General features: G+C 32.5%; 3 protein-coding genes across 11 annotated transcripts; 2 read left to right on the top strand and 1 right to left on the bottom strand.

The window, feature by feature from the left end:
• The first annotated feature begins 1,837 nt into the window (after positions 1 to 1,837).
• On the top strand, positions 1,838 to 3,776 carry LOC131594127 (uncharacterized). The gene has a single exon (XM_058866224.1). The coding sequence runs from the start codon at positions 2,408 to 2,410 to the stop codon at positions 3,533 to 3,535; it is 1,128 nt and encodes a 375-aa protein (XP_058722207.1). The 5' UTR covers positions 1,838 to 2,407; the 3' UTR covers positions 3,536 to 3,776.
• A 5,465-nt stretch (positions 3,777 to 9,241) lies between these two features.
• Positions 9,242 to 11,206, bottom strand: LOC131594126 (uncharacterized). 9 transcript variants are annotated; one of them, XM_058866221.1, is made up of 7 exons: positions 10,798 to 11,206; positions 10,642 to 10,703; positions 10,470 to 10,522; positions 10,280 to 10,370; positions 10,039 to 10,128; positions 9,877 to 9,941; positions 9,242 to 9,685 (listed from the first exon to the last, which is right to left on the bottom strand). In XM_058866221.1, the coding sequence occupies exons 2-6, from the start codon at positions 10,685 to 10,687 to the stop codon at positions 9,895 to 9,897; spliced, it is 327 nt and encodes a 108-aa protein (XP_058722204.1). In that variant the 5' UTR covers positions 10,688 to 10,703; positions 10,798 to 11,206; the 3' UTR covers positions 9,242 to 9,685; positions 9,877 to 9,894. The 9 variants fall into 9 exon arrangements, 4 of the variants coding, with proteins under 4 accessions (XP_058722204.1, XP_058722205.1, XP_058722203.1 ...); XM_058866222.1 differs by having other exon boundaries at positions 9,242 to 9,677; XM_058866220.1 differs by having other exon boundaries at positions 9,242 to 9,941.
• A 2,877-nt stretch (positions 11,207 to 14,083) lies between these two features.
• LOC131594125 (exocyst complex component EXO70I) lies at positions 14,084 to 17,105 on the top strand. The gene is made up of 2 exons (XM_058866219.1): positions 14,084 to 15,107; positions 15,565 to 17,105. Exons 1-2 carry the CDS (start codon positions 14,169 to 14,171, stop codon positions 16,858 to 16,860), a joined length of 2,235 nt encoding a protein of 744 aa, XP_058722202.1. The 5' UTR covers positions 14,084 to 14,168; the 3' UTR covers positions 16,861 to 17,105.
• The last annotated feature ends 2,439 nt before the right edge of the window (positions 17,106 to 19,544 follow it).

Raw genomic sequence — 19,544 nt, 5'->3', positions numbered from 1 at the left:
TCATAGATAGAATGGTGGATAAAATTAACCATTGGTCCTCTAATCTTCTAAGCTATGCTGGTAGAAATCAATTGATTAGGAGCACCCTGATGGCCAAAACTGGATATTGGATGCAAATTTTCCCACTTCCCAAAAGTGTGATCAAAAGAATCGATAATATTTGTAGGAACTTTCTGTGGTCCGGGAAAACAATTGGCAGGAAATCATTAGTAGCTTGGGATGTTGTGTGTCAACCAAAAAATGTTGGAGGCCTAAACCTCATCTACCTAGCTGATTGGAATAAGGCTACCATCCTGAAAATGCTTTGGAATCTGCAGATGAAAACAGATAAACTCTGGATTCGCTGGTTTAGTACATACTATCTGAAGGGCGAAGACATTATGCAATGGCAAGTGAAAGATACTCACTCTTGGATGATCAAGAGTATTATCAAACTTAGGGAGATTGCTAATGCTAGTGACTACTGGATAAAGAGTATTCAGGGAAAAATGTTCAAAACAAATGCTATGTATACTGAGATCCATGGTAGCAACACTGATATGAGATGGAAAGCAATGTTTTACAAGAATTATGCCCGACCTCGCGCGTGTTTTATCACTTGGCTGGCTCTTTGGGAACGACTATCTACTAAGGACAGATTAGCAAAGATTAATATCATCACTGATGGTGTTTGTGTGTTTTGTGGTGAGCAGGAGACTATGATACATTTGTTCTTTCAATGTAGATACACGGCACAAATATGGTGCTGCATCCTGAACTGGTTAGGTTATCGAAGGCAAGCTGGGAATTGGAGTCAGGAAAGTGCTTGGCTTAGTATGGAAACAAAAAAGAAGGGATGGAAAAGAGTTTTGCTGCGCATGGCTGCTACTGAAACAATTTATCATATATGGAAAGCAAGGAATGCGCTTTGTTTTGAACAAATCTCATCTAGTCCGGACCTTGTTCCCCAAATTCAGTCTGCTGTGGCCATACGGGCACAGGCTGTCAAATGCGTGAAAAGCCATGTTCAATTAGGATCGTTTGAACTTAGCTAATTGCCTGGTTTATTAGGTGTTTTTTGATGTTTGTAGATGCCTGGATCGATTGATCGGTTTGTACTCGAACTGTTTTGGTAATAAAATTAATATTTTACTCCAAAAAAAAAAAGTATTTATTGTTATTTCTTTTTTAATTATGTTAATTTATTTTTTTATAAAGACAATTATATAAAAAAAATTATAATTTTTTTTAACAATTATTATATATTTTTTAATATATATAAAAAGTTTAAAACATTTTAGAATTAAAAAACTGAGGAAGTATTGAATATTATACATTGTCATTATAGTATAGTGAAGACAAATAATAACTACGGTAAGTTAAGGTGTTATATTTAATTAATGTTACATAAAAAAAAAACTAAAATAACACTTATTTTACAAAATTCTTTCGCAAAAACTCTTATTTTTAGGATGGAATGACTATATTTTTAATGTGTTTTTTAAATTAACTTAAAATGCAAAAAATAAAATAAAAAAGAGAGTAGCATTACTCCCTAGTTCTACTAGTAGTGTAGTGATGAAGAGATGATATCGACTGATGATGGCTCGGCGCCGAATAGTCAGTAAGCATCCAATGAAATTGCATGTAATGGAAAAGCATGGTTGCGACATCTGGAAAATACAACAAATGTAACCGACTCAAAACATTACAGTTTTCAAGATACCAATTGTATTACTAATAGGTGTTTTCATGCATGCCAATTACCTCCACTACACACGTTACTTCTCATGACACGCCCCCTTTTTCCTTCTCTCTACATTTAACAACAATTCATCCATCAATCCTCACTCTCCATAGAATCAATTTTACCGTTTACCGTCCATTTGTGAACAGAAGAATTAGAGTTTAGGATAAACTTCACTCAACAGAGATGATCTAAACAATTTTGAGAGGAACACATTTTCATATGACTTTAGTCTCTGCCAACATTAAATCAAGGGTCATAAAATCATTATCCACCACCCTAGACACATTTAAGTCATGCATGCTACCCAAAATCCCCAAACTACCACTATACATAGTACTACTATGTTCTTATCCAATAACATCACTATGTGTAACCATGCATGACCCCACTTTTTGGACCCAATCTCCACATCTCATCACTCATCACTCCAACCAACACGTACCCACCCTACATTTCCAAGTGTCCCTTTCCCCTTCTTTCTCCCTTCATGTTGCCTCTTTCTCATAGGTCACTTTTCATAACCTCTTCATCAACACTATACTCTCACCTTAACCTCTCTTCCAATCTCCCCCCTCTTTATAACAACCTCTTTTCCATAACCCTTCACTACCTAGAATCATCCATTCCAACAAGTTTTTCCTTTGGAGATATTAAGGTAATAAACATAGTACAACAACCATGATCAAAACCTTAAGTCCTTACCCAAATCCGGCTAAAACAGCTGAGATTATGTCAAGATATAGACCTATTGCACCAAAGCCAGAAACATTATCAAGTAACAACTCAATGAGTGATGGATCCTCTTCATCAAACTCACTTTCTCAAAAATTCAAACAATCTCCTTATCTTAGGAATCTTTGGCCACAGTTACAAGCAAGACCAACAAGGACAAGAAAACGAGGTAGAGCTCCTCTTTCACTACCCTCTTCTTTGAAGAGACAAAAAACACATGTCTTAGGTTTTTGTCAACCTTTGCATGTAACATCTCCTATGAAAAACCTTTCTTTACAAGGTAATAATTTTGTTCCTCCAACTTCACTTCCTCAACTTCCTCATCCAAATCATGGAATTGGAGTTCTCAATTCCAATCATTTGGAGAAAAATGTGAATTTGGTTACTCTCCCTCTTCTTCCTTGTTCTCCTAATTCTCCTTCATCACCTCATCATGATAATGCATCAAAATTTGAATTAGAGGTGATAGATTTGAACAAAACCAAAGGTGAAATTCCACAAGAGATAGACCTCTTGCAACAGCTTCAAAAACCAGCTTCTATCTCCTCCAATAATGTCATCAATGTAATCGCGCCGCAACCGATTCGACCGATAGGTTCATGCATTAGTGTTGGTTGCATTAGCATTAATGAAGTTTCAAATATACCACCTTTGACACAACAAAAACCTAAGAAATCAGAGGAATTGGAACAGGAGTTTGAGTCAGAGGAATTGCCAGCTGTGATATCAGACTCAAACAACAGAGTCAGGATGGTGAATTCAGCATACAAACAAATGGTGGGTCAACCAGAATGTCCATGGCTAGAAGTTCAATGTGGTCCAACATCCTCATGCAAGAGGATTAGTGGTGAGGTAACATTGCAAATTTCGGATTCTTCAATTATACCAATTTCCTCAAATGGGTTCTCTTGTTGGGTGAGGATTGAATGGGAAAATGATGGAAAGAAGAAAAATTGTGTGAATGCTTTTTGTGATGTTGTGAGGTTGTCTTGTGATCAATCAAGGGACTATGTTTTCACTTGGAGGTTTCATACTCGTTCTAGGGAAGCTTCTCAATCTAGTTGTAATGCATGAAAATTGAAACTTTGCACATAGTTTGTTTGGAGTGTAATCTATAGTGTGAGTAATTAATTTCTTTGTTTGTTTGTTATCTAGTTTGTTGTTTGTTTGTTATCTAGTTTGTAGATACTATATATGTGTATATAGTATTAGGGACCATGTATAGCTTGTTTTAATTAAGTTTCTTTTTTTTTTACTTTGAAGTGTACAACAAGTCTTTGTGCTAAAATTATGTGAATGTATGAAGGAGAAGCTATTTAGCTGCTATATAATTAGTTTAAACTTATCCTAAAAAAATAGTTTTAACTTCTTACATTATTCAATTAACTTAGTTTCACATTGGATATTTAGGCCACTTGGAGCCACCAAATTTTATATTTTTAAGTAGTCTTTAAGCCACTTAGAGTTTTTGGGCCATTTGGAGCCATTGAACTGCCGAGTCACTTGGAGTTACTATACCACTTCTATACTGTCCATCTACTGTTGAGCTGCCGTCACTTGGAGTTACTATACCACTTCTATATTGTCTATCTACTGTAGGCCACTTGGAGCCACCAAATTTTAGATCAGCCATCTACTGTTCTACCCATCTACTGTTCTACTTGGAGTTACTATACCACTTCTTTACTGTTCATCTAATGTTCACTTCTACTGTTCATTTGAGCTTGGAGTTACTATACCACTTACTGTCCATCTTATGTTCACTGTTCATTTGAGTCATTTAGGCCACTTATTCACTTCTATTGTTCATTTGAGTCATTTAGGCCACTTGGAGCCACTAAATTAGCCACTAAATTTTAGATGAGCCATCTACTGTTCACTTGAGTCATTTAGGCCACTTGGAGCCACCGAATTTTAGATGAGCCATCAAATTTTAGATTTTTCAGTAGTGTCATTTAGGCCACTTGGAGCCACCAAATTTTAGATCAGCCATCCACTGTTCTACCCATCTACTGTTCTACTTGGAGTTACTATACCACTTCTTTACTGTTCATCTAATGTTCACTTCTACTGTTCATTTGAGCTTGGAGTTACTATACCACTTACTGCCCATCTTATGTTCACTGTTCATTTGAGTCATTTAGGCCACTTATTCACTTCTATTGTTCATTTGAGTCATTTAGGCCACTTGGAGCCACTAAATTTTAGATGAGCCATCTACTGTTCACTTGAGTCATTTAGGCCACTTGGAGCCACCGAATTTTAGATGAGCCATCAAATTTTAGATTTTTCAGTAGTGTCATTTAGGCCACTTGGAGCCACCAAATTTTAGATCAGCCATCCACTGTTCTACCCATCTACTGTTCTACTTGGAGTTACTATACCACTTCTTTACTGTTCATCTAATGTTCACTTCTACTGTTCATTTGAGCTTGGAGTTACTATACCACTTACTGTCCATCTTATGTTCACTGTTCATTTGAGTCATTTAGGCCACTTATTCACTTCTATTGTTCATTTGAGTCATTTAGGCCACTTGGAGCCACTAAATTTTAGATGAGCCATCTACTGTTCACTTGAGTCATTTAGGCCACTTGGAGCCACCGAATTTTAGATGAGCCATCAAATTTTAGATTTTTCAGTAGTGTCATTTAGGCCACTTGGAGCCACCAAATTTTAGATGAGCCATCAAATTTTTCAGTAGTGTCATTTAGGCCACTTGGAGCCACCAAATTTTAGATGAGTCATCAAATTTTAGATTTTTCAGTAGTGTCATTTAGGCCAGTTGGAGCCACCAAATTTTAGATTTTTCAGTAGTGTCATTTAGGCCACTTGGAGCTACCAAATTTTAGGATTTTCAGTAGTCTTTAGGCCACTTAGAGTTTTTGGGCCATTTCGAGCCATTGAATTGCCGAGTCACTTAGAGTTACTATTCCACTTTTCTACTGTCTATCTATTGTTCACTTGAGTCATTGTGTCCTCATCTATTGTTCACTTTTGTGCCTTAAATTTTAGATTTTTACTGCCCATCTATTGTTCACTTGAGTCACTGTGCTTTAAATTTTAGATTTTTCTGCAATCTTTAGGCTTCACTTGAGTCAATGTGTCTTAAATTTTAATTTTTCTGCAATCTTTAGGCCACATTCTATTGCCTATCTAGGCCTCACTTGAGTCACCGTGCCTTAATTTTTAATTTTTCTGCAATTTTTAGGCCACATTCTACTGCCCATCTACTGTTCACTTGAGTCACTGTGCCACTTTTCTACTGCCTTAAATTTTAAATTAAATTTTAGATTTTTCTACCATCTTTAGGTCACTTAGAGTTTGGGCATTTTACCTTAAATTTTAGATTTTTCTGCAATCTTTAGGTCACTTAGAGTTTAGGCCACTTGGAGTCATTGTGCCATTTTTTTAGTCACTGTGCCATTTTTCAAGTGCCCGTCTAGTGTCCATTTATACGACTTGGAGCCACTTTTCTACTACCTTTAGACCACTTGGAACCATTGAACCATCATAAATTGAATTTTCCTCGCCTTTAGACTACTAAATCATTTTTTCCCCTTTTTTGACCACTTGAAGCCATTGAGCCACCTTGATATCATATTTTTCCCTGCCTTTGGACCATTTGAAGCCATTGAGTCATCTGCCTTTGGGTCATTTGAAGCCTTTGAGTCACCTTTCATCTCTGGGTCACTTGAAGTCAGGGGCAGATCCAGACATAATATAATGGTGTGACTAAACAATAAAAGGAGCTATGAACAAAATTATACTGAAAAATAAAAAATATTATTATTTAATACAATACATTAATCGTATCAAATATATTACATTTATATGTTTCTACAAATTTTACACAATGATTAAAAATCCTTTTTTATCTTGGCAAACATTTCTAACATAATTCTAAGGTTGAATTAATTATTAAATTAGATTAAGATTTTAATTAAAATTAAAATCAATCTCAATTATTTACAAATTCAAATCACCTTTATTTATATCAATAAACCCACAATTCACAATTCTCTTTTTTTTCCTAATATTTTTGGTTAGATTCTAAATTTTCTGTAATTTAATTTAATCACTACACAAATTTTATGTTAAATATTCTGGATTTGTAAATAACTGAGGCTGGTTTCAGTTTTTAATTAAATTTTTAATTCATTATTATAATCAACCCAATAGTTATTAATGTACTGTAATTAAGTTTTCAGGAAAACTAGCTGTCCAGAATCCATATTGGGTGGGTGGTATATACATTCATAGTGCATTAAGTAATATCATTATCAAGTTGGTATATAAAATTAAATATTCTAGTGTGGCTATAGCCACACCAATGCTCTACATAGATCCGCCTATGCTTGAAGCCGCCTTTGGGCCATTTGAAGCCATTAAGTCATCCTTCATCTTTGGGTTATTTGAAGCCATCGAGTCATTTTATATCAAATTTTCTCTTATCTTTGAGTCACTTGAAGCCATTGAGCCACTTTGATATCGGATCTCCCCCGTCTTTAGACCACTTGAAGCTATTGAGCCACATTGATATCATATCTTTCTCCTGCTTTTGAGCCACTTGAAACCATTAAGCCATCTGATATAAGATTTTCCTCCGTTTTTAGGCCACTTAAAGCCATTTAATCGTCTTTAGACCACATAAAACCATTGAACCATAGATTATTCTTCAAAGCTATTTTTCCGGTTCCAGTCAATTGGAGCCATTAAGTCACCTGGTATCGTATATATGTTTTTAGTTTGTTGCATATATGGTCTAGCTTCCCTTATGACACAATCAAAAGGTCACAAATTTGGGAGGGTAGGATACTAAACATTAACACTATTTTGGCTCTTAAACATTTTAAGTTGTGTATTCATATTAGATATGGTTAAGATATAATGAAAAGGGTGCAAGTGATTGTGATTGATGATAGTAAGATCAAATATGGACGCAACTTGCCTATATTAATTTTTCTAGCGGTGTTCGGTGTTCATTTAACAAATTTTGGAAGAAATGAATGAAAAATGATGAAAAGGTGAGTGATGAGAGTATGTGTCATATTTTCATGATTCCCTTTCCCAAAGCGGCGAGAGAGTAATAAAGTTTTCTGTTTTGTTTATAAAACTAGTAACAAACCCGTGCATTCGCACGGGTTCTGGTACGGAACGCGCATTTGTTTCAGATGTATATTTTTTAATAGAAAAATATTTGGTTACCCGTGAAAAAATAATAATTGAATGTATAATTAATAAAAATTAGTTTGATTAATAATTAATATTTTGATGAATAACTTCATGTTCTTGTGTATAAATATTATTTTGATTAATAACTTCATGTTCCCGTATCTTAAAAAATATTTTGGTTAGTAACTTCATGTCCCGTTAATAATTATTATTTTGATCAATAATTTCATGTTTCCATGTACAAAAAATTTAGTAAAATATAATCTTATTTTTGCATCACATTTTATACACTAAAATGCCTCTTCTTCCACAAGGTCATTTGTTGATTAACAAAGATTTATGAACAATATAAATCAGCTGGATAATTCTTACTACTTTCATTAGATTCTAAGCAATATGTTAAGATTGAATCTAGTTTCTACTTCTTGACATGAAATACACACTAATGAAACTGAAAAGAAAGAAAATTAATATTTACTAATGAAAAGGGTTTATTATTTTTAAAACAAATAATTAGCCCGTGGCTATAATTTATTCCATATATAAAAATATTTAAATCGATATAAGTTTTAAAATATAAATTTATTATTTTTAAAACAAATAATTAGCCCGTGGCTATAATTTATTCCATATATAAAAATATTTAAATCGACATAAGTTTTAAAATATAAATTAATAATAAACTTGTTTCCGTACATAAGTTTTAATTTAATATTCTTTTTTTCTTTCTTTGTAGATCTAGTCAAATCTATTTATTTTTTGGGGTGAGTTCTGACATCAAGTGGTTTCATCTCACTCCCGATCAAGTGGACCAACTAACGATTGGTTAGTCAAATCTATTTTAAAAGATATTCAAACACATTAAAATCAATTATACACCTTTAAAATTACTTTTGATTTTTTAAAATAGAAATAAAAGATACAATTATAACACTTTTGAAATATACATATTTTTATTCATTTGTTTATTTCTAATTTATTATAAAAAAATTAAAATTATAAATCATTAAGTTTAGGTGTATATTTATTTTTTTGTTTTAGTATATTTATAAATTAGAAATATTAGAATCAATAGTAAACGCGTTCCCGTATATAAATTTTAATTAAGTTGTTTTGGAGATCCAGTCAAATCTATTTTAAAAAATAACCAAATTGATTTTTTTAAATACAAATTAAAGATATATTTACCAAATTTTTAAAGCATACAAATTTCTTTTGGTATAGAGTATAAATAATATTAATCATTTATTAATTTATAATTTATTATAAAACAGTTTATATATATATATATATATATATATATATATATATATATATATATATATATATATATATATATATATATATATATATATATATATATATATATATATATATATGTATATGAGTTTTTTTTTTTGTTTATTTCCAATAAACTTATAGATAAACTTCAAAGTAACCTCTTTTATAATGAGCTTTTTTACATTAATGTGATAGGCACTTGTTGAAAACATCATGAAAACTTAATAGGAAGTGTTTGCTTTCGCTCAATCAAACTTGTTCATATCAGTTTAGAATATAGATTCAATTCACTTTGAACATGTATCAACCTATTGCAATAGACAATACACAAGATACCTGATAATATATTAAAGTGACTATTCACTCTACCGTTCATTCCAACAAAGCTTGAGCAGAATTATTACAATTCCAATACCAAAATCACAAAAACAAAAAGGAAAAGGGTGTGTAAGAAATTTGTACACCAAGCAAAAAGTGATAAGGATGATAATAAATCCTAGCACCGACATTCCAGCTGAGAGTCTGCTTGCCTTATTCAATGAATCAGGAATTGAAACAGAAAATTTCTTACATCAAAATAAATTCGAGATTGAAGAGCACTTCGATTTCCTTCAGATTTAACTTGAGTCCCTCCAAAAAATAAAGTGTCTCATTCAGTCTGATACCACTAATATTGCTCCATGACCGCCTGAAATTCTTTGAGCGTAGTTGTTCCTGAGTTGTATGCATCAGTCTTTTTAAATATTGCTACAATATCTTCCTGAAATTCTGAAATTCAGTTTAACAATCATCGGGAAGACTTTGATACAGTTTCCTAGATATTAAATAGAAATATCTTTAATACATTCAGCTAGCTTAGAAATGCAGTATACACAGGTGCGGAAAAAGTTGCAATTACAAGATGTGCACAGTGTATATTTTTTAACATCAAACAACAAAAAAGAAACTCAATTGTTCACCTCTTACATATTTCACCATCAGCAACCTATTTTAAACAGAATACCCAGTCTGCCATGAAATTCACCTTCAATAATGATTCAGTAATTCCATCAGACAAAACAGGGGGTTCTGAATACTCCTTCCATTCAACAAAAAACATAGTTCTCAGAATAAAAGCATACCAAAATCTGAATAACTAATACAATTAATAGGAAACGCGAGTGTCATTCTACGAAACCGAAACGCTGCTGGTGAGACGACCCAAGCTAATACTGATGGTAAAATGATATATTGAAATGTTATATCGGTTAGTTTAACAAAACCAAATGCAAAAAAAGGGCGGAAACTAATGAAATATTGGATAAGTTGATTGTAAAATCTTTCTTTGATTGGACATAAATGAAAATTTTCAAACTCCAAAACCTTTAGTGTCACGGGAATTGAAACATCTTTGGGTAGCCGAATCACCTAGCCTGAAAAGTGGAAGAGTATTTAATGATGATTGTGACTCAACCTGCATAATTAATATTCAACTCTTGGAGATTGAAATAATAGACCCAAAAAGAGAAAACTTTCTTGTAACCCAGACATAAAATAAAGATTGAAATCATACCTTTCCTATCTTTTCTGCAGCTAACTTCTGGAACCTAGAAAGAATTCTCCCAACTTCATTTACAAGTAGATAATATTTTTTTTAATTAATAAAACAATCACAGAAAAATCCTAATCTAATAATCTGCAAAAACAAAACAATCAAAGAAAAATTTAAACTTTGAGATAAATACATTTCATGAGTTTCAACAAATCAACCCCACTTGATATTGTTTCCATCGTGTGCCTTGTCAACCTGCGTAAGACCATGTTAGTGATTGAAACAACAACAACATCAAGGAGAAGAATAGCATAAGAGTAAGAAACTGAGAAATGCATAGTTTACGTACTTTTGTCGGAAACCACCTTATTGCATCCCACCGCCGGTAGATTCTGATTCCATCTCTTTCCATTTTTTTTTGTTTTCAACTTGTTTTTGGTGTTTATCTTTTGTTTCTCTTAGTTGTGAAAGTAACATAGATGCATTTAAAAAAATAGATGAGGATGTATTTGTCTTTAGAAGATAAGAAGAAGAGGAATGTGGTACAAAATGTGTGAAGAAGAAGAAGAACGGAGGAAGAGAGAGAGAGACAGGAAGAAACGTTTGTGGAGAAAGAGAAAGGGTTATGAAATGTGAAGAGATGAAATAGAAAGAGAAAAAGAGAGAGATTTAGAAACGTCAAGAGGAACAACGGAAGAGAGGAGAAAAATTGTGGAGGAAGAAAGAGAAAATGGCTAGAAAAATTCAAAAAATGATGTGAAGAGACATCGGTATAAGTGAAAAAGCAGAAAAATTTGTTTGGATTGGTTAGTTTGGAACCAAAGAGAATAAAATGACATCAGCATTTTGTTCGATCATGAAAATCAAAGACATAATTTACTAACCATATAGTTATAATGAAATTGAGTGACATCTTTGGTTGCATAAAGTAATTTTTGGACACAAAATACCCCCATTTTGATGAGGTGGAGGGCAAAGAAAAAAGGTTAAATTGGTGTTTTCCAGAGTCATTAATTTTCTTATATTATAGATTAGTAATAAAGTGTTCAATGAAACAAATGAAAAATATTTACTCTTTTTATAATGTTGTTGAGAAAAACACATTTAAAGTAAGATTCTCATGTGACCAAGGAGCAGAAATGAAAAAGATTTATAGCACATGCATTTTTTCATTTTTATTAATTGTGTAGAAATATTTGATCGTAGATGTACAAATTTAAATATACTTATTTATTCTTAAAGGGTGGATATTTGATTGTAGAAATATGGATTTAAATCTATTTATTTATTTTAATGCATGAAATTTTATTAATCTTTAAGGAAGCAAAATTTTGACTATTAAATAAAAAATAAATCTAAACAATCATAACAAAAGTTTCTAATATAGTTAATATATTTACTTTGCGTGAATACAATTAAATTGTTTTTTTTTAAATATACGTATATTATTGATATTTTAATAAAAATAATTTATTGAATAAAAAAACAAAAAGATGAATGAGGTAATATAAAATCCAACTCATTAAAAAGTTAGTAAATGATAATTAGACCTGTCCAAGTGTCATAATCAACAATTTTTTCCTACATTGGTTAATCTGTCTATACACATTTTTATTTTAAAAAATGTGAGATATCTTGAATTTAAAGGGGGTATGTAGTATGTAATATATTATTCCATTTAATTAAAAGATGTTAAGGCAATGTTTAAATTTGAAAATACATAAATGACCAACATTGAGTCAGTTTCAACTAAAAAAATGACTAGAAAGCATATATGCAATGTGCCTTAGGGTCTGTTTGGTTCAAATGAGGGGGAGGGGAGGGGAGGGATTTTAATGGAGGGGAGGGAAGGGGAGGGGAGGGGAGGAGATTTTTTTAATTAGATAGGTGTTTGGTTCAAACGAGGGGAGGGGAGGGGAAGGGAGGGATTTTAATTAAAAATATGTTTGGTTCAGGAGGGGAGGGGAGGGGTTTTATTAATAATTTACATTTTTATCCTTATTATCTTATATAAGTGATACAATATGATATTTAAATGTGAAAAATGTATACATATTTTTTTGTTAGTAAAAATTCTAATATTGAGTGACTAAAAAGTTATAATTTACTACATAATGTTAAAAAATTAATTTCACTTAATTCGAATAAAATATTCAAAAACAAATTAAATTATATGTTTATAACAACTTTTAAATCTTAATGAATTATTCAACACATTATATACATAAAATAATTTATTATTAAATATAAATGGTTTAAATGTTTTAGTAAAATAAATTAAAAAATTAAAAAAAAACATTTAAAATTTGATATAAAAGAAAATATGATATGATACATAACAAAATTAGAAAAAAAATAAACATAAAAGAGTTATAAAAAAATAAAAAAAAGTACAATGATTATGATTTATATTAAGAACAAATTTTTTTAAATAATTTGAAGGTGGAGAATAATTATAATAAGTTGATAGAAGCAATCGGAAAAAATCACAGAAGAGAGCAGTAATATAAAAGAAAATAAATAATTTTGAAATATTAAAATAAAACTGAGGATATTATAGTAATTATAATAAGTTTTAAAATATCAATGTTCAGATTACCTCCCCTCCCCTCCAAATCCCCCCGATTTGGGGGGACGCAAAAAGTGTGTTTTGGAGGGATTTTGCTCCCCTCCCCTCCCCTCCCCTTCCCTCATAAAATTTGAACCAAACACGTTTAATTAGAAATATTCCCTCCCCTCCCCTCCCCTCCCCTCCACTCCATCTACCTCGAACCAAACACACCCTAAATTCAGAAATACCTCCACTATAAAACTTACATGTAGTTGAATGATGTGTTTATTCAAATTTTAACCATATTCTTAAAGAAGATGGTTAATGACTTGCAGAAAATATGGTTAAGAATGATTGCCACATTTCTTTGGTAGCTTTGCAAGATATCATAATGTTCATTTGCAAAATTAATCTTTGTAATTGATAGTTTATTATTCATGTTTGATTTATTTTGATATATATTTAGCTCTTTTTACTTTTTGGCCAATTGAAATTGCTTACCTTTTATGAAAATATTCTTGTTAGGTATCCCCTAGGCTTATGAATAACACCTTAAAATTGTATTGTTCATTAATTGTTTTGTTCAACCGAATTATAAAAATAAATTCAAAAATATTAGTAGTCTTTGAGTTCGACACTTAATAATTCTATCGTTTTTATTACTCGCATGACTTAGTACACTTATTAAAATCGCAATCAAACTTGTTGGAAAAAAATCACCAAAGATACTTTTTTATCTAAAAAAGATAATGACCGATTTAAAACTAATGCTAAAAGACCTCTGTTGTAATTTTATCTTAATACTATTTCTCTTGAAATTAGTCTCTATAAATGTACATACAAAATTAATTTTGTTTTAAAGAAAAATTTATCGTCTATTGTAGTTCTTCCAACTCGAAAATTAATCTTTACATTGCGCGTAGTGTAGCCGATTTAAAAAAAAAAATAGTATTGTGTGAGAATGAAATAGATAGTAAACTTACTGCCAGAAAATAGACCAAAAATTGAAACAAACTAAGGATATAATAGAACAAGATCATTGTCACTCATAATATATATTATAATTAAAATGATTATCTTATGATCGTGTGTACCAATGAGGAATAAGGACACCGGCTTTACATATTCTAAGCAAACATAGTTGTCGTTTGTTTTCATCCCACAACTCCATGCCATTTGTATCCTTAATCTCATCGACCTATGTCTTCTTCTGTCTCTCCCAAACAAAAACACATCTCTTCATATTTATATATACTTCAACATTAACATGTTCAACAAAAAAACCAATGGCATTGGTGATGATGCTTCCTCAAACAAATGATTCACAAGATACAACAATTATCAAACTCGAATCAGCATATTCTGATTTAGAATCACTTCTTCAATCCTCAAAACAAATGGAACAAAACATCGAAACAATGGAAACAAGGTTTGATCTTTTACAAGGATCAATCACAACAGCCTCAAGAAGAATCAACCCTTTACAATCTTTGTCCATGTCAAGAAAAGCACTTGACACAAGAATCAACAGAGCTATTTCACCAGCTCTTGCTCTTCTCGAAACATTCAAGCTCACGGAATCGCTTCAAAACAATCTCCTTAACCTCTCTTCAAAGCTATCATCAGAAAACTCACATCAGAAGAGGCTTGAGAAGCTTTTAGATTACATGGATTGTGTTGATCAGTTGAATTTAGCTATAAACTCTATATGTGAAGTTGTTGAGCCGGTTATTATGAGGCTTCAAGAAGTGGTTGAGTTTATAAGTAGAACAAAAGCTGCTGATCAATATAGAACACAGAGGTTGAGAGAAGCACTTATTACTCTTAAAGCACTTTATGAAACTGAGGTTGATGAAATGAGATTTGAAGGGTTGTTGGATCAGGCTTTGCTTCATATGCAAGATGAGTTTGAGGCTCTTTTGCTTAAGTTAAAGCATAGGAAGTTGGGTGATTTTTCACTCATGCAACATGTTGGTGATGAGAGTGATGATGATTTCAAGGGTAGCTTTGAGCTTGGATCTGAGCTGGAAATTGAAGTTTTGAGAAGAATTTCAAACATTCTTGCTGCTAATGATTGCTTGGATATTTGCATTGACATCTATGTTAAGGTAAACCCATTGTGAATATCTATAATCTTGTTGACTATACTTATCACCGTCTCAAGTTTTTGCAAGTCCTGTATAGGTTAAATAGAGGTCTTATTTAACTATGATTTAATCGTGACACATATTTTATGAAGTCTTATTTAACCTCGGTTCACTGTAGTAAGTTTTGGGTTCTTCGCCATCAAGACAGTGATCTGATTAGTGTCATTTTGACAAAAACAACGGAAAACAAATATGAGTTGAGTTGCGAGACGCTCATACTTGTTTTCTCTTATTTTTACCAAATTGACACGTATCAGATCACTAATCGTCGTTACAATAGCCAAGAATGTAACATCAATCGTCTATGAAATTTCGAACGATTTTCAAAACTTGCCTTGGATGTATATGTTAGATGTCTCAAACTTGTGATTATTTATTTAGACCAAACATTAATTTTATTGTGATGATTATTCAACAGGTAAGATATAAAAGGGCTGCAAAAGCATTGATGAAGTTAAACCCTGAATACCTAAAAACATACACCCCAGAAGGAATTGATGAAATGGAATGGGAAAACTTGGAAACATCAATAACTCTTTGGACACAACACTTTGAAGTTGCAACAAAGAAAGTCCTTTTATCAGAAAAGAAACTTTGCGAAAGCGTTCTAGGCGAAATCATCGACGGACTAATCCATCCAGAATGTTTTGTGAAAATATCAGACAAGATCATGGCCGTGTTCTTTCGATTTGGAGAAGGTGTGGCGCGAAGCAACAAAGAGCCACAAAAACTGTTCAAACTACTAGACATGTTTGAGTCATTGGAGAAACTCAAACCACATGTACTTGAAATATTTGATGGAGAATCCGGTGAGGATATCTGCGCGCGGTTTCGCGAGCTCGAGAAGCTAATCATCGATGCATCAAGCAAAGTTTTTTGGGAATTCGGGTTACAAATAGAAGGAAACGTCGATGGTTTTCTTCCGCCTCCACAAGACGGTTCCGTTCCAAAAATAGTAAGATATGCTGTTAACTATCTTAAGTACTTATCCACAGAGAACTACAGAACAACAATGGCTAAGATTTTAAGAACCGAACAAACATGGAAAACCGAGTTGATGTTATCATCGAATCACGAAACAGATGAAGATTTATTGAAGTATGCTATTGGCAATGTAATGGAAGCACTTCAAAGAAACATAGAATCCAAACGTTTGAGTTCGAAAGACAAGATTTTGATGAATATTTTCATGATGAACACATATTGGTACATGTATATGAGAACAAAGAACACAGAACTTGGTGATTTGTTGGGAGAGAAATATATAAAAGAAAATTACAAAGCAGTGGCAGAAGAATCAGCTTACTTGTATCAGAAGCAAGCTTGGTTGGTTTTGGTGAAGATTTTGGATCATGATATTGATTTGAAGGAGCAACAACAAGGGAAGGAAAAGAGAATTGGAAGGTTGGTGAATGAAAAGATTGAGACATTTTTCAAGTGTTTGAGTGAGATTTATGAGAGGCATAGAAGTTTTTATAGTATACCTGATGTTGATTTGAGGGAACAAATGAGGGATGCAACAGTGAAACTTGTTGTGCCAATTTATGCTGAGTTTTTGGAGTCTTATTCAGGATTTTTGCAAAGGAAAGCTTATCCTAGTCCTCAAAGGATGCAAGGATTGCTTGGAAAGGCTTTTGGTTCGAATAATGATTGGAATTTGAATGGTGGTCGTAACTCTGGTTCGTTGGAAACTGATATCAGACGGTCTAGATGAGATCGTGAAGTGCATGTTTGGGAACGCGGTAAGTTTGATCAAATTTAGTGTCTTTCCAAACAAGTGTAGGTTCATGCATCTTCAGATGCAATTAGTTTTATTTTTATTAATGTATGTATGTACTTACTATTATGTTTTTTTTTTTTGAAGTAAAATGTACTAAAGTTGATACAATTGTTAAACTCAGAAGCTCACAAAAAAATACCACTAAGATATAAAAAGATTTGTGCATCATATAATACCAAGTTTGTTGGACAAATTTGTATTTTCTTAGTTAGCAAGGTTTCTTACTAGACAAATACTTTTTCTACTTAAGGTTTGATAATAGATATGCTGGTCTTAAATCCTAAAAAAGATACAAGTAGTATTGTATTTTCTTTAATTTCAAGGAAACGGTTTCGTTTTTTATTTCTCAGAATTTTTTTACAACTTTTTGAGCATTTAAATGAACTATCAACTAGAATACATAAGTAAAGAAATCAAAATTGTTGATATATTTGTTTTATTTTACTCTATTTACATCATACAACATCTTAACTATATAACAATAGCCATGATAAATAAACGGGAATAAGTTGGCCAAACACATTTACACATCCATCAAAAAATTTGGAAATATAAACAATGAGACTTTGTCGCGGCGGAAAAAATATCCGAGTATACCGCACGCTCGAAACATAGACAGAGTCGCCATTGAAATTTATTTATCCTAAAAAAAAGGGAAAATATCAATAAAATCTAAGGAAAAGAGATAAGGGTACGGAAGTCGGTTATGTAAGGGAAATATATTAACACCTCTCACATCTATTTGTATAATAATAACAATTTTGGTTAGTTGTGTGCTAAGATGTTGTAAAAGGGCTATTAGTTTATTGATCGAAAATAAGTTTTTAATTAGTGTGCTCGCCTCGTTGTTTAAACCTCGTGTCTACGTATCCCTGTAGTGCAATAGAGAAGTAAGAGTTTCGTAGTTCGTCTAAATATTGTTTTTTGTTTGTTTGTGTTTTTTAAGGAACAATGTTATAATCATATCCTATAAGTGTTTAGACGTGAGTTGTTTGATCCTAGTTCGGATGCTCAAAGCTATTAGTCATACTACTAAGAAACAGATTATATCAGTTCTTTGTGAAAATAGTTTGTTTCGATATTATTAAGAAAAAAGAGTTTGATTTGTTGTTGAAGATTGTTAGGATGACAAACATTCGGATAGTCATAATTTTTTTCATCCATTAATTTATGAAAATGTTTGTGACACAAATGAACTAAAATCTATGAATGAAAGTGGTCATATAGTTAGTCTTCTCATATGGGGAGTACCATAATAAAGGGGTATGCACCCACAATCCCTTTACCATTAACTTAAGACTCGTAGCGACGTCCATTTTGCATCGTAATTATTAATGTTTTTGATTTGATTAAGAAAAATGTTTTTGTTTTATTTTGAGGTGTAAAAAGAAAAGAAGGGAAACAAGGGAGCTAAGGGAGCTACAAGAGTAGAATTTTTTTTTTGAATATCCACTTTTTTTAAAAAAAAATCAAAAATAACCATTTTTTCAAAAAAATTACGAAAATGTCTTTTTTTTTTAATTATAACACGTTGTCGCCAGGGGGGGTGGCGACAACGTTTTGGCCCATAGTGTCGTCGCCAGGCCCAATGGCGCCTACATTCTACCTTTAGGTGTTGTCGCCACCCCCCCGGCGACAACACCCCCCTTATTTTTTTTCTTCATTTTTTTATGTTATTTTTTTTCTTTTCTATTTTTTCTCCATAATTTTTTTATATCCTTTTTTTCAACTATTTTTTCAACATTAGTTTTTTATATAATTTTTTTGTTAACTTATTTTCCATTATTAATTTTTTAACTATTTTAATTCCATTTTATTGAAAAAATAAATTACAAATATCATTGCACCTAAATACTATGTTGTGGAGCTAGATCCACGATTGGGACATTTGTTCCTATTATGTCCTACCTCACGATATATACTACACTTCCTCGGCATTTTTTCAGTGGCATCCATCTCGGTTCTAATACGCCTGCTGTTTGGTCGACCGCTTTTATTCCGACGCATTAAATCGCTATGCCAAACTGTTTCCCCCCTCGTACACAGGCCAATATGCCTCCATTGCTACCACCGGAAAGTAATTGTCGTATACGTTGAGCAACGTTGATACCTTGTAAATTTCTGATACCAAAGATAATGCATCAAAGTGAGTATGTGAACATGCTGCAAGGACATGGAAGCAAGGCATGCGATATGCTTGAAATTGGCCACAGTCGCACCAACGACCTGGGATATTGACGCGATACTCTTGTCGTGGAAGCCCTGGTTGTGGTCAATTGTTTCTTTTACACTGAAGGTGTGGCCATGACGGTCGAACTCGGTCACTCGATGAGTGTTACCCTTGGCAGATTCTTGTTGTATATATTTCATGCAGACGTCGCTGTATACCTGTTGTGTTTGTAACACTGAATTCCACCGCTTACCTCTTGTGGCGAACAAAGTTGCCATCCGAAAATACGTAGCACTAACCAAGGCAGTTACAGGTAGGTTTCGAATACCTTTGAAAACCCCGTTCATTGATTCCACAAGATTTGTAGTCATGTGGCCCCACCTAGCCCCATCGTCGTATGACCTAGTCCATCTCGCTCTGTCAATGCTGTCAATCCACCTCCCTGCAT

Source organism: Vicia villosa, linkage group LG4 (genome assembly GCF_029867415.1).
Source record: "Vicia villosa cultivar HV-30 ecotype Madison, WI linkage group LG4, Vvil1.0, whole genome shotgun sequence".
Classification (NCBI taxonomy): Eukaryota; Viridiplantae; Streptophyta; class Magnoliopsida; order Fabales; family Fabaceae; genus Vicia; species Vicia villosa.
The sequence above is the reverse complement of the archived record's forward strand: the minus strand, read 5'-3'. Positions and strand labels throughout refer to the sequence as shown.

What these genes read in the sequence shown, in the direction of transcription:
- LOC131594125 (XM_058866219.1), top strand. Translation starts at nt 14,169, where the DNA reads ATGCCATTTGTATCCTTAATCTCATCGACCTATGTCTTCTTCTGTCTC. An exon ending in GCATTGACATCTATGTTAAG is followed by an intron (nt 15,108 to 15,564) that starts GTAAACCCATTG and finishes ATTATTCAACAG; the next exon opens with GTAAGATATAAAAGGGCTGC.
- LOC131594127 (XM_058866224.1), top strand. Translation starts at nt 2,408, where the DNA reads ATGATCAAAACCTTAAGTCCTTACCCAAATCCGGCTAAAACAGCTGAG.
- LOC131594126 (XM_058866220.1), bottom strand. Translation starts at nt 10,687, where the DNA reads ATGGAAACAATATCAAGTGGGGTTGATTTGTTGAAACTCATGAAAT. An exon ending in CTGCAGAAAAGATAGGAAAG is followed by an intron (nt 10,371 to 10,469) that starts GTATGATTTCAA and finishes TTAATTATGCAG; the next exon opens with GTTGAGTCACAATCATCATT. An exon ending in CAATTCCCGTGACACTAAAG is followed by an intron (nt 10,129 to 10,279) that starts GTTTTGGAGTTT and finishes TTTTACCATCAG; the next exon opens with TATTAGCTTGGGTCGTCTCA.